Below are 15,580 nucleotides of genomic sequence, written 5' to 3' on the forward strand. Positions count from 1 at the left end.
TCATGAGCAGAATGAGGATGAGGAAAAGAGAGGCAATTTTTTGTAATTACAGCTGTTTGTGAAGCAACGGCTGCTACCTCTGTACGGAGGCGTGTGTAGATGCAAAGTGAGAGACAGGTGTGGTGGGACTGATGTGAAGGGCTTCACAGAAAGAGATTTCATCCAAAATATCATGGTGTCGAGGGGCTACTTTTAACTGCATCTGTCAGTGCCTCTCCACAAGAGCCTTTGAAGACACTTCAGATGTGGGAGTGACGTAAAAGTTCCATGAGTTCCGATATGACTGTTCGCACTGGGGTTGCAAAATATCAGACCTGTATCTTATTTGGGCCACATATGAAAGATGCCTGAATCTGATTTGAAAAGATCAGATTTCGTGTGACTTGAGCTGTTCACACTGTTACGAAAAAGGAGAAAGATTTGGGCCACTTTTGCCTGCAGTGTGAACGTAGCTCCATAGCATCTATGTAAACCTTTACATGTCACATCTTTGGAAATGTTGTGAACATTTAAAAATCTCATGAATGCACCCTGAAACACAAAAAGTACAGTATTATGTTATTTATCAAATATGAAAAACCTGTAGATTCCAGATGAGCTTCAGGAAACTTCATAAGACTATCCAGTGGATTTTGTTTCCTTTAAATACGCGTTGTGTCCTCTTTGCAGCCGCAGAATGGAAAAGTCCCACAGCAGGGCTGCAGCCAGGGTCGCCACAGAATCTTGTCCCATGTCATCTGGCTTTGAACGGCGTGTGCGTCTGAGTTGGGCTGTGAACGAGCGTCATCAGGCGCCCGATTGTGCGTGAGGGTATTTCGGTGTCTCTCCACAGCTTTGGCCGTCTGCTCAAGGATTTCAGCGTATCGCGGCTCAGTATCAGAGGTCAGCGGGCGGGACTCTGAGGGATCGTGGAAAATGTCATACACCAGCGGTGGGTCGTGGTGCGTCACATGCTCTCCGTGACAGAGACAGACTTTAGTGTCATAACATCCACCAGCTCCCGGGGGGGAAAAGTTGGGAGTGAAGAAGTGCACCTTGAAGACGGAGTCACCTGGATGGAGACACACATCAGGTAACAAACAGGTGAACAACCAAGAACCAAGAATAAGATTCAGGACTGAATAAGAGTTGGAATTGAAAAGCAAAACTGGAATTGGAACACATAAACAATAGACATCCTTTATCAGATTTCTTGGTTACATTAACATGATTGGCAAGCATGTCAAAGGATCTGTCATTGCATTTCACTTTAAAGGTTTGACAAAAGCAAGAAAAAGAGAGACATGAGCTGGGACGCTCTGTTTTCAGGTGTCTTTCGAGCACGTCTTTAATCCACAAGGCATTCGTCTTAATTGGGAACGACACAGCAGTCTTACTTTCGCAATATATGAACATGAGAGAGGAATGTCACAGACAGGTTGTCTCTTTTCTTTTCATTTCTTTTCTTTCCACCTGACAGCCCGCTGGTGAAGACAAGGCACACACTTTGTTAGATTTATTAGTGCTTTGCGATGCTGATTACTGTGATCTAATTAGGTTGTCCACCCGAGCAGAGCAAACTGTTTTGTCTCATCTTTATTCGTCGGGGCAGAATGAACAGAGATTTTGTCTGAATTTCTCTTGTCAATATTTTTAAATTTTACACTGTTGTAAGTCTTGAAATGAACATCAGTGTTTTTATTGACAAAATTAACACTGGCCTATATCCACCCTGTCTGAAACACTTCGTTTAAACTCTGATCAGGATAAGGGCCCAGTCACACATGCATGAATTAAGGGGCATCACTGTGAATTCCCATCATTTCTTTGCATCAGGTTCAACTTTGGTGAAGTTTGAGGCGGCAGGGTCACACCTTCAATGAAGAGCCTCATAGATGCATATATATGTGGGCACCATACAGGCATTTGGATCATATATAAACATCTGCGCCATTTTTGATAAGTGAAGATAAATGATAAAAGTACTATAATGTTTATTTTTCAACCGATCTCAGTGAGTGGTGTTATATTTAAGGGTTTATGGTCTAAAGGCCTCAGCAGTTGATCAGCAGTAAAAACACTTTGCGCTGGCTGTCTCATTGTTTTTCTATGCCGCTAACCGCTGCGTTCATATTATTTGTTTTCTGTAGGAATGAGTAACTCCCTTTGACATGAACTTTGGTCTTTGTGACTTTGCAGACATGTTGTGTGCACAGAAACGTATCTAACACACTAAAGGTAAAAACCCAAAAGGCACAACATGGCCACTTTAAGCTCTATTCTATGGTATTCTATTTGAGAATGTCTAAAAGTTCAGTGCATTTGGATTTGAAACAGCAGGTTTTATGGCAACCAGAAACACTGTGCTAGATGATTAAATGCATCTCTGTGTCTATAGGTGTGAACTTACTTCCCGGTGGGTGCCAGCGTACTGCATTCAGGTAGATGCCACAGTAGTGGAACATGAATTCATGCTCTGATCGCTCTGCCTTCCCTTCCAGCAGTGGCATGAGGTTATAGCCATCTAATTGTCTGGAAATAAAAGAGAGGGAAGAGGGTGGAGGTGAAACACAAATGTGCTTTAAAGTCAAGGGATCCAGTATTGCCACAGACAGACAGAGATTCTCGACCGTTGACCTTTTGCTCTGTGATAAACTATCTCACATTGTAATTATCATGTTATAAATACTGTATTAAGAAATTTAATTATATTGGGAGTACAAGCTTGTTATGCCAGGATCAATAATAAGTAATAAGTTGTCACCTACAATTCTTGCTAAATTAGCTAAATCAATGCTCACCCTGCAGCCTCCTCCAAAACAAAGGCTGTGGTTGTTTACAGATAATGAGATACTTATGGATCCACACTGTAATCATCTGGCAACAGAACATTAAATTATTATGCTCAGGTTTACAGTAATTGTATGGTCTGTCCTCTCCTCTTTCTCAACTCTAAACAAAGGGTTGGTCCTCTATTGTATTCAACAAATAACAGAAGCTTTTCAACCCTTCCAGGAATAAAACTCCGGGGAGACAAACGAGACTCAGCGAGCGAGAGGACACACAATAAAAAGAAAGCCGCCCACATTCAGCCAGTTTTTACCTGTCTGGTTGCGTGTCCTCGGCCAAATGCTTCAGTGTTGGATAAAGGTCCATGAGGCTAGTGGGTTCATCCACCACTCTTCCAGCTGCCAGTCTGCCAGGCCAGCGAAAAATACCAGGGACCCTGATCCCGCCCTCCCAGCCCCCCATAGCCTTCCCCCCTGTAGGTGAGAAATTACACAACACAAATGTGTGTCATTATACGTTGAATAATGGCAATTTAATCATGCTATAGACTATTTTTCTGAATTTTTACACTGAATGACGGTGGGGACACACTTTAACCAGTCGCTGGCCTCACTCCAGTTAATGGGTCATTGCGTTGGACACTTTGCGAGCGACTAGTTTGCAGGTTTGTATATTGTTTTTTTTTTTAAATCTTACTTGAAATTAGAATGGTTTAACAGTCTAATGTATGTACTTTTGCCATCTCTGACTAACTGTTCGTAGATTTTTTTTGAGACTTCAAATACCAGAGGAACATGTGGACGTCTGTTATAATCACATCAAAGACTGCAGTTAAAGTAACTGTCATAAAAATCAGTGTGAGGTGAGATGTCTGCCTTTATAGATGCTGTTCCAGCCTCCTTTCTGGCCGATTAGCGGATCAGAATCCTCTAGGTGTCCGCCGTGGTCCGAGGTAAAGTACATCAGAGTATTGTTGGCCAGGCCGAGAGAGTCCACCGTCTCCGTCATTTTACCTAGAAAACATTAGGGTAACATAAGGGTAAATCTGTGATATATTTACTGTAATAAATCATAAAATGACCATGACATGTATTCATGTATGTCTGTTTACAGTAATTAGAACTGAATTAATTAATAATCTTGTAGAAGGAGTAGATGTTTATAACTGTTACACTGTACAAAATGTTATCGGAGTTTTGCAGGCAGAGAGACAGGAAACCACTTTACTCGTCGTCCTGAGTGTTTTATTTCAGAGCAGCGGGATTTTGATTCAGGATAACAGGCTCAGCTTGACATTGACAGACAACTGACAGTTAGGCATCTGGCTTCAACCACAGACCGTTTATTAAATAGGATTTCAACCATTAAATATACAGTCTATGACTCTCACTCGATATTTGGACTGCAGTACTCATTTTCTCTCATTTTTTCTTTTGAACGTGCTTTTTCGGCAGTAAACTAAATTCTATTAATGTGCTGTGATGAAACACATCATTGCTGGTGATAATATCGACATTTCTTGATAAATATATTAAAAAAATCGGCATTTAATGGGTTGAAAATGGCTCAAAATGCCAACCACTGTTTTAAGTCAGCAGATAAATCATATCTTTTTACAGCTGAGGGTCAAGTCATTTTTATCTTGTAGCGATATGACCAGACTTGACTACTGTAATGCACTTTATGTTAGTGACAGCCAAACCTCCCTTTTATGGTCCAGAACGCAGCAGCTTGTCTTTTCACAGGAAAACGCAGGCGTGAACTCATTTCCACACACAGACCTCCCTGCACGGGCTCACGGTACGTTTTAGGATTGATCTTATTGTTTACTTACAATTTGATTACGCTGACTAGCCGCAGTATTTCTCTGACCTTTAACAACCTTTTATTGTGTTATTTTATGGTGGTGTTTTAATGTGTACTGACTTATCACTCTGATGTATTTTCATTTCAACTGTGCAATATCAATATTTCCATGTGCAATGCTGTAAATTAGACATTGTTCTTATTTTATCTATTTCATCTTGTATACTATTCCAATCTTTCATGTTTGATCTTGTTTATATTGCTCTTATTTTTACTTTTCCTCTAAATTATATTGTGCCTATTTTTTATCGCCTGTTTATATTGCTCTTTACTTATTTATTTATTTTATTGGTGCTTCTTTCTACTTTTGCTATCCACTTTGTTGCTGCCACACTGCAATTTTGCCATGTGGGACCAATAAAAGCTGATTTTTATTGTATTTTACTGTACCGCACTTTGGTCAACTGTTGTTTTTAAATGTTCTCTAATTTGGATTGGAACCAATGCTGAGATTAAGTCAAGTGTTTAGGACTGTCCTACGTGTTTCAATTCTGGCACTTTCCAGGACTGTAGACTCCATCGGCTGAAGTAACAAAGGTACTCAAAATTTATTTTACTGTAATTAGTACTGTCACAGTCAAGTTACTGTAGTTGGGGTAGGTTTTATTATTTGAATTTGTTTTGTTAATTTAAGTGTTTTGTATTTATTTCTATATATTGATTATACTTTCTAAAGTCAACAGTTAATATATTGTTCAATTTCAAGTCAAAATTTGCATTAGCGGTGAAAAAAAAAGTTGTTGACCATCTCCTTTTTTTTTTTTTTACATTTTGGGCAAACCACTTTTTATCCCATGTCCCACATATTATGATGTTCCACACTTTGATTGGCTCTAATTTACAAAAGTTAGCATACTGTAGTATATATGTTATGGTATATGTATTTTATTGTGTTTTGCATATCTATAGTGAATTGGGGTATGAACGTATGGAACTATGTTGAATTGCATTGTACTTATCAAGGTGGAAAGGGAGAAATTCCCCAAACCTGCCAGGTTTTACCACTGGTATCAGAAAAAAAACAAAATATACCCTAGATACCCTAATTATACACAGGGCCCACAGTGATGACTGGATGTTTGCACCTTCGAAAATTGTTTCACTGGGCCGGTCAAGCTAATCACTCTCAAACTAGGCCAGTAAATAATGTTTAACGCGGCACGCCAATATCAGCACACTGACTTTACAGCCCTCACTCACCGATCATCCAGTCCACTTCTTCTAGGTTATCACCGTAGCGACCGTGTTGACTTTTGCCCGCAAAGGCCGGGTTTTTGAAGAGCGGTGTGTGGATATGGGCCAACGAGAAGAGGAGGAGGAACGGGCGATCAACATTCCTGAAGAGGAGAAAACCGTCAGCCATGAGTGTTAGTTTAAATATTATTCATTAATGTTGGTTTAATGTCAGGTGTGATTAAGGGTCAGGCGGCGCTAAATAAAAAAAAAAAAACAGCGTTGCCTGTAGCCAACACCTGATAAAGCTTATTCCTCTGTGCCATAGACTTCCACTGATGTCAAAAACAAAGAATCACATTTTCCTTTATGAGGATAAACATGAGCAGTTTACGTAAAGTCAATCTAACATACTCTGTTCTGGTGCATTAATACTCACTAGCACACCACATGAGTATTAATGTATAGCTGAAAATAGTACAACGCCCAGCTCTTTCATTAAAAACAGTATTTTTAAATATGTATGTCATCAGTAGAAACAAATGGGCTTTGGGCTGAGTGCCTGACTGTTGACAGTGAGATTAATGTGTAAAACCGGGTTACACCAACAAGGATGCATTTTTAAATCTGATTAAATCATGGTTTAATTTTATAAATATTGTAAATTAATATGTTGAAACAAACTTTAAAACCCAACTTAATAGTAAGACAGATACAATTTAAACTTCGGTTTAGTTTTTACTCCAAACCAAGATTAATTTTGTTAATTGATTAATTATTAATAATTCCGTTTCACCAAAACTTTAAAATCCAATTTAAACTGTAATTCAGTATGAACATTAAACTTACACTTGAGGAGGATTAGCTTTTAAAATGGCTGCCTTTTTGAGATGGATTTATATTATATATTATGATTATCATGATTATATTATTGATTATAATATTATTATATTATGATGTAAGTGAATCTTCTGCTGAGCTGACATTAGTAGGCTAAGTAGGTTAACCAACTTTTTAGCTAGCTAGCAAACAACATAACATTTTTTTTCCAGCTAGCCATAAACCAATTTTACACTTTTTCCTTTTTAGTTAGTTGGCAAACAATATAACACTTTTCTTTTTTTTAAGCTAGCTAGCAATGAACATAACAGCCCCCCCCCCCTTTTTTTAGCTAGCTAGCAAACAATATAACACTTTTTCTTTTTTTGCTAACTAGCAAACAATATTACATTTTATTCTTCTTTGTAGCTAGCCAGCAAACAATATTATTCAAAAAACAAAAAAAAACTTTTAGCTAGCTAACAACAAATATAACTTTTTCCATTTTTTTTAGCAAGCTAGCATACAATGCAATGTTTTGTTAAGAAATACAGAGCAGCTGAATGTCACCAGTTTCCTGCCCTCTTTTATACTTAGTAGGTCCTAACAGCAGTCAAATTTATTTGTATTTATCTGTTTATTTTAATCTCAGTAAGCCAGCATCTTCATATTGATTGACTAAATTGATTCAGTTTACATCAATAAACTGACACCCCATTTACACCTGGTATTAAAATGTGATCTGTACCCACCTATGTTAAGCTGATAAGGATGGATAAGCATTTTAATACCAAGTGTAAATGGGTGTTGGATTTACTAAAGAGAGACTGGTTTTGAATCATGCAACAGAGCTCTACTTTATTTAAATCTGGGCCTAGTTTTGCTAATCTCTGATTAGAACTAATCTTAAATTAAACTGATCTTTGCTGATGAAACTTATTGCAACTTTATCCTTTTTTGAAATTGCTTTTTAACATCTGAAGTCCATTTTCTCACTATAGAATCTGAAAATGATAATCAGCTGTATGCATACAATGACAGAGGAGAACCAGTAAAAGTACAATTTCACACGTGTTGTCTCTGTGGTAAGAACAAGTCTCATCAACCTGTGATCAGACCACAGACGTACATAAAATATGAAGCTATTCTGAACAGATTGCAAAAGCTACCCAGAGGGCTTTAAGGTGAATAAAATAAAAAGACATAAACATGTTATTTTCCGCCTGCATTCCTACCTCTTTAAAAAATTCTGTGCTTCTCCCAGCAACCTCTGGGGCAGCGTCTCCACTGTCATTGGCTGTTCGATCACTTCTTGGTTCCTCATGAGGATGCAGTTCCAGGTGGGCATGAGTTTAAAGGGCACATACCACACAGCGGTTGCTAGGATGGTGAGAAAAAAAAGTGCTACCAGGAGCCACAGGCCGACATCAAGGAGGCCACACACACGGACACACACCTGAAAATTAATGCACACACCAATTAAAAAGCCTGGGATCAGAAACTCAGGTTTCAGTGAAGTTTCTTAGAGGACCAGTGATGAAGATTATGTGGCATCTCTCCTTCCAAGCACCTAGGAAGAACTACAGTGGCCATGAAACTCGTGCAAAACGTGACGGGCTGAATCTAGAGTCAGTGTTTGGTTTGTCCGCTCCGGTCTGCTGTAGAGACATGGCGGAGCAACATGGCAGCCATCATGGAAGAGGACCCAGGCCCTCTGTAGATATAAACGCCACAAAGGTAACAAAACACAACAATTATACTGATTATACACGAATGAATATCATATACCATGTTGGCCATATTCTCCTAATAAATCCACAGAAACCTTACACACTGGACCTTTAACACCCAAAATAAGAAAAAGAAATTGGGGAAAAAACTGGGTCAGCAACTAATAAAAACTCTATTTAATTTGAGTGAAATAAAGGTTAGCATGATAGCAACAGCAGACTTTTTTGTTGTCTCTTGTTTGTTTATTTTCCCTACATAAATCATATTTACTTTGTTTCATTTCATATGTCTCCCCCCTACAGCAGCGCTTCGCCCCCACCAGGGGGGCTGGACCCAAGTTTGGAAACCACTGTGCTGTGCAATACAAAACTTTAATGTCTGACGAGGAAAGAGCCAAAATATAAAACACACAGTCAGCAAAGGGCTAACATATGCACACTTTATATTATAATGCAACCAAACATAACACTATTACAATTGTTGAATCAACATGTCTCTAATAACGTACCAATACTTAACATTATCATTTTAACTGCAGGACTCATTGGGAGGCTGTTGAACTGTATTGCATGTAATATTGTGGTATCGTGACACTTTATGCAAATTGTGTGCATTTTTCTTAGCCGATAGTTCAAAATGTTAACAACAGTTTAATTGATTAAAAATGACAAATTAAAGGAGAAATCTCTAATATATTTTGTTATGTGAAACAATTCATGAAGCACAACCTTTAAGCTAACAGAATAATAAAAACAATAATGCTCTTGCTCGCATCTTTTATCCACCTGTCCTTTAACAAATGGTGCTGCCAAACAAAACAATATCAAATGCAGCACAGTTACTATGAGAAAACCTGCGAGCTCCAGAGGAATGGTGAACAAAACAGACATGGTCAGCTCATACATTTTTAATAGTTAAGTGCTTCATGGCGATGAATCCATTAATGATTAATCATTAACATCCCTACACTTCATATTACTGTCTGGAAGTTGGATTCTCATGCAATTCCATGATTTTGCCACTAGATGATACCCCATCCCATTACCAAAGTTAGTTACTTCCACCAAGAGAACAAACTGTACATTGTGTCCTTTGTTAAATGTACTGTAAATAATTATTCCTGCTGGGCACTTCTCTATTTTGCGCTCATTAATCTGTCTTCTTTAGAACAAACATTTTTTTTCTTTGTTCTACCTCAGTTTCGACATTACTCTGCCTTCCCCTAAAACAGGTTTCTGGCTGGCGTGACTGTAAATTTCACAATTGCAGCTTCTGTTCCCAATCTTTTTTTTTCTACCCTGTAGCTTGTATGTAAGTGGTTACGCATCTGTTATTCTGCTGTAGGGTGAATGGCACAGCAACTCTTTGTTTTTTTTCCATCTTCTATTTTTCTGGCAACTCAAATGAATCTCTCTTGTCTCTTTGTTTTGGTATTGTTTTTATTTTCGTTTCCCAGCTCAGCCATCTTTTCCTTATTATTATTACGTGCCTCTTTTTGGCTTTTTCAGCTGCACCTTTGTGTTTTTGTCATGACATTTCCAAGGAGAGGAAAATAAAGGCTAAAGTGACACAAAAACCACCCTTACCAGCGTGAAAAGTCCAATTCCAAGCAGCATGGTGAGATTTTGGAGTGTGTGCTGGAGGTCTACCAGGACATCGCTCCCCTCTCCGGGTGCACAGTCATTGAACAGAGTGAACGGCAGGCCGTAGAAGTAGCTGAAGCCATGCTGGTTGGGATGGTGGCAGTGGTCCCCTCTGTGTTCACAGTTCACGCCCAAGTGCCACTTACCTGCAGGGACACACAGATGGAGCACCAGACACTCAAAAACAGAGCAGATATCATTCCTCACTCACTACAGGATGTCAGGAGACGACAGATGAGACAGTGGGAGACTGCACTGACTTAGTCCACACCTTTTCTCTACAACTCAAAATTGGACTGGAGAAAAATTTCCATGATGTAGACCCTTCATTCTCTCACTGCAAAGGTCAACCAGCAGATTACATACACATGCCGTGGTCCGATCCCAAATTTGACAAATTTTGGGCCAATATTTTCAACACCTACACTAAGATGTTTCAAAAAGACATCACTCCCACTCCCATATGAGCCTTTTTGTTTTGGATTTACGCCTGGAGCTCCCTCCCTTAAAGGCAAAACCGATATAGTAATAGCATGTACGTCCCAGACATCTCATTCTTCTCTCCTTGAGGAACAAGCACCTGCTAACTTCACCAGATGGATTAGAGATGCCATGCATTTTTTGCTGAAACTTGAGAAAATCTAATGTAGCCCTAAAGCCTGCTTGCAAAAGTTTAGGTAGAACACTGGTGTTAGTTAACTGCTAAAAACAACAAACAAACAAAATAAATAAATAAATAAAACAGAAGAGACAGGAATGTGGCAAAACTGTTTCATTTCAACATCCTACACACACCTGGGCATCTCTCTTTTATTTGCAAAAAACAGTGTGTGCCAAATGCAAAACCATATGGTTTTGTGTGCTGCCAACATGCAAAAGATTCAAGTTTTATTATCCAAGTAGAAAACCAATAAGCACAGAAATACCCAGCAAAATGTTTGGGTAGGAGTGGGAGTTTATTTGAAGGGCTCTTTGGACAGGGACATGTGTACACAAAACCCAAAAAACCCAAGGGATTCTCTTTTAAAACAACTAAAATGCCTTTATTTTAATTAGGGGTGTGGCTGTCACTGACGGAGATGATTTGATATGAATATTGATACATGTTCAATGATGCAATGCATCTTAGAAATTTTTAAACAGCTAATGATTCGAAACGATATGATTCAGCCCTGTCACGGTCCAATGTGATACACTGCAGAGTGTGAATCTTTATATTTTGATTCTGCTAATGCTGAATTTGTACTATTAGCTGCAAGAAGAAATCCTGAGTTTTACTAAATCCAATAGCAGGAGAGACAGAGAGAGAGAGACACTGCAGTGGTGTGAATATCTTATAAGGAATCTCATTCATCATCTCAGTAAGATGACATGCAATTCTGTTCCATATTTCAAGAGTAATGTGGTTTTGATTGAATTGACCGTGTGGAGGAAGTTGGGTGTGGAGGAGCAGTGATGCTACGTGTTACCTCTTCTCCCAGTGACATGATGTCTCTGTGGGTCGGGAGACGGGAGGCTCTGTACGCTGCTCTCCGGCACGTTTTGCATAAATGATTTGCAGCAGTGTTCCTCATGTTTCGTATAAAACCCAAACTTATTCCCCACTCGCGGGTTATGAAAGTTTGTTTGTGTGACATGGTGCAGCGTCAGTTCTTTCACTGTCTGTTTTGAGGAAATGAAGAGGAGAGACAGGAGAGGGAGGGGGAAGCGCTTGTTTTGTGTGAGCGAGGCAGCAGGCGCCCAGTGAAGAGTGGTGCAGGCAGAGGCAGGTGAAGAGAAAAAAACTGAGGAAAGTTCAGCAGCAGTTTCTTGATGCCAAAAAGAAACATAGCGATATGCCAGTGCTGCATCATTTTTTTCTGATTCATGCCTTCTGAATTGTTGCACTTGCATCTTACCTGATGCATCGAATGCCTGAGTGAATCATCACACCCCTAATTGTCATGCCATGGTCATACTGGGCCTTAAAATAAAAACACTCTGACGAGTTTCATCATCAAGCCTTTGTGAAGTAGTCAAACAGATCAAATGTTGAAACACCACTATAAAAGTGTCTTTTGTTCCATTTGATCTGTTTGACTTCCTGACAAAGGCTTGACGCCAAAACATGTCACAGTTTGTTTGCTTTAAGGTCTAACACGACTAGGCTGTGACAATAAAGAGATTCAATTGTTTTTAACTGACTTAAAAGACAGTGCCTCTTTTGTGAGTCTGTGTACAGAAAGATCAACACTTTATATTTAATATACATACACCTGGCAGCTTCTACAACTGTCTTATCTCTGCCGCCTGGTGAAAGGTCACTGGGTCAGGAGAAATTCCACAATGAGGATCAGTGACTAAATGAATACATCATGTTATCTCACCCACTAGGCCGGTGGTGTATCCCTGCTGCTGCAGCCTCTTTGCAAAGGTGGTCTCACTGGGTGGGAGCCCCCCTGAACCTCCGAGGAAAAGCAGCACCTGCACACGGCCTGTGCTGCCCATTCCTGGCCAACATCCAAACACATAAGCAAAAATTAACCGAGTAAACAAATATGGAACATGCTGTCACTCGTTGCTGGCTGAACAAGTTTAAGATTATCTTTTACCTGAGCGGACGGCGTAGCGACCCGTCATGAAGGCGGCGCGGCTAGGGGTGCAGAGAGGAGCAGCTGCAATGTGCTGATTCAGCTTTACACCTTCAGAAGCAAGTCTGTCGATGTTAGGAGTCCTACAGGGACAGAGTGAGAACAGATATTGAAAAATCACAGATTTGATGTAATAAACAGGCTGAGAAGACGTCAATAATGAAAACTTTATGACAGAAAACGGAGAGGATACAAGCAGGCAACAGGTGAGCAAAAGGGGAAGAAACGGAGCGGTAAAATATCTGTCAGGACTGACCTGATGGTATCGTTGCCGTAGCATCCTATATCACCGATGCCCAGGTCGTCCACTATCATCAGGACAAAGTTGGGCTTCCTGCCTGCCTCATCCCCTGTGACATCACTTCCTGCTATCAGGAGCAGGAAGAGAAGATGTGCCAACAGGGGGGACCTTAGGGTGAAAGATTAAAAAGCGATTTTGGCAATTTCATTCAATGTAAAATTAAGAGCAAGTCCACTATATAATGGTCAGCCTGATATTGGCCTAGCACAGCAATGTTGGTCTAAATCAGTATATAATAATATTAGAATTATGTAGAATATCAGAATATTAGTTGAAAAGCTGAATCCACACTGAATACCTGCCTTTTTAATGTAATGATATTCGAATTAGGTAGAATATTTGATTTTTTGTTAAAAAGCTGATGCCACACTGAATAGCTGCTTTGAAAATATAATATTTGAATTTTGCAGAGTATTTCAATATTAGTTAAAAAGCTGATGCCACACTGAATACCTGCCATGAAAATACAATAATATTAGAATTATGTAGAAAATATGAATGTTTGTTAGAAAACTGAAAGACATAAATCTGAAGAAAGAAAGAAGGAAACAATTTTACATGAAACAGCTCAAAGTTCGAATTTCTTAACAGTTAAAAAAAACGACTGCAGTCTAAAATGTCCAAGTTGGAGACAGAAAGAGACAGACAGACAGAGAGACACAGACAGGCGATGACATCACCCACTCTAGCTCTGATAATTCCACGCAATACACACTAATGTAAAAGTCTGAGAAGAGCTGAAAAGTTCATGTTTTTTAAACTGCCGGTGTAGAAAAACTAAAAGAGATACTGAAATTTTGAATTGAAAAAAGATTAATTTTTTTTAAGATTCTGTAATTCATTTTCAATGGGAAAACCGTAAAACCTGGAATATCTCTGAAAGTATGAATGTGCTTGCAGCATTCACACCCAATAAAACCCAATAAAGTCACAGAACTTATTTATTGTGGTTCTTGTTGTAACTGGATGGTGTAGAGGGGTGTGTGTGTGTGTGTGATTGAACATATTTGCACATACCAGTGATACTGTAGTACGGTTATTATATGATATGACCGCACACAAACTGCAACAGAAACTCTTTCAACTGTTCTAGTCTCATAAATATGTAAGTACTGTATAAGTTAAGTAAAGTACCTGAAATTCCTCAGTACAGTACTTAGTTGAATGTACTTACATTCCATCATTAGTAATTAATCTATTCTCAGAGTTTTTGTTGATAACCTTTTGATGACTGATCATTTGATAAATTGCATATTTATTTTTTTTTGAGTAGATACTGGACTCTTGGAACGGATGCAAGTATTGGGGAGTAAAAGAATTCAGATATCAAAATATCAGCCGGCATTCTTTATATATTTTAATATATATTATCATGGCAGCCATTCAGTGTGGCTTCAGCCTGTCTAGAAACATTCAAAAAATTCCACATAATTCAGACATCACTATATTTAGCGTGGTGTCAGCCTTTCAACAAACATTCAAATATTCCACATGATTTAAATATCATATTGTCATCATGGTCATCAGCTATCAGCTGTTATCATCAGCTTTTTAACTAATATTCAAATATTCTACATAATTCAAATATTATTATGTTATCATGGCAGCTATTCAGTGTAGCGTCAGCCTTTGAACAAACATTCAAATCATTCAAACTTTATTGTATTCAAGGCAGCATTGCAGTTTGGCCTCAGCTTGCGCAACTTCTTCAGAAATCGCATCTCTAGTTTGACAAACAGTTCCTCCGCACAGGCAAAAAAAAAGGATAGAAGTGGAACTGGTTCCTTCTCACTTCACACTATGGAACACTGCCAACAACTTTCAGTTTCCCTGCAAGAACTCAGGAAGTGTCTCCTTGTCCAGCAGGAATGACTAAACTTCTCTAAACTCTGTCCTCTGTTTAACTGTCTGATGTGGAAGCAGTGAAGGTGATGCACAGTGTAAAGTGAGCAAAGAAAGTTTTTAGGTTCACAGGAAAAGTGCAAAGTCTGCAATGCACTGAAAGCAAAACCGTCGTCGTCATTCAAAGGCATCATTTAGTTTTCTTTCTGACTTTTTTTTGTGCATTCAGCTGTTTTTACGGTTATTCAGCCGTAAAATATTGCATGTGCTGTTGTGTGAAAAAGGCAAATGGACTCACCTCATACCTGCACAATGACTGATTCATAAAGTAGCAAGAATCTCACACATTTCCACGTCTGTCATGAGGTCCGCCCCCCTGACGCTGCAGTACTGACCGGCTTATCAGCGCACTGCCACATTTACCTTAATGTGTGGAGTAAATGCGCACAGGTAAAGTTCTCTTCTAGAGCAGTGTAAATATCAAGGCGGCTTATTTATCATCATACAACACAAGGTTGCACAAGAAAATAAGAGTTGTAGTCCATTCATGTTGCACACACATATCGCATATGTAGAGATGATTCACTTTGGAACAGAATTGGATAAAGTAGTGGTTTTCAAACTGGGGTCTGGGAACCAACAGAGGTTCTTTAGTGGGTTGTAGGGGGTCTCCAGCAAAAGAAGAACAGAATATTTTAACTTTTATAACATTTTTTGGAAGTAGGAGCAACAAAGAAAGAAACAGGATTGGTCATTTTGGTTGATTTCCTAATTTTTGGTGATCCGAATTTCATCACTGATTGACT

The 15,580-nt window shown here is 39.0% G+C and overlaps 1 protein-coding gene across 1 annotated transcript; it reads right to left on the minus strand.

The window, feature by feature from the left end:
* Positions 1–608: 608 nt before the first annotated feature.
* On the minus strand, positions 609–15,141 carry arsh (arylsulfatase H). The gene is made up of 11 exons (XM_084724107.1): positions 15,080–15,141; positions 12,888–13,040; positions 12,593–12,714; positions 12,368–12,490; positions 9,945–10,147; positions 7,863–8,083; positions 5,836–5,972; positions 3,645–3,782; positions 3,083–3,242; positions 2,390–2,511; positions 609–1,051 (listed from the first exon to the last, which is right to left on the minus strand). The coding sequence occupies exons 1-11, from the start codon at positions 15,097–15,099 to the stop codon at positions 642–644; spliced, it is 1,809 nt and encodes a 602-aa protein (XP_084580233.1). The 5' UTR covers positions 15,100–15,141; the 3' UTR covers positions 609–641.
* Between the last annotated feature and the right edge of the window lie 439 nt (positions 15,142–15,580).

Source organism: Lutjanus erythropterus, chromosome 8 (genome assembly GCF_056507025.1).
Source record: "Lutjanus erythropterus isolate fLutEry1 chromosome 8, fLutEry1.hap2, whole genome shotgun sequence".
Lineage (NCBI taxonomy): Eukaryota > Metazoa > Chordata > Actinopteri > Lutjaniformes > Lutjanidae > Lutjanus > Lutjanus erythropterus.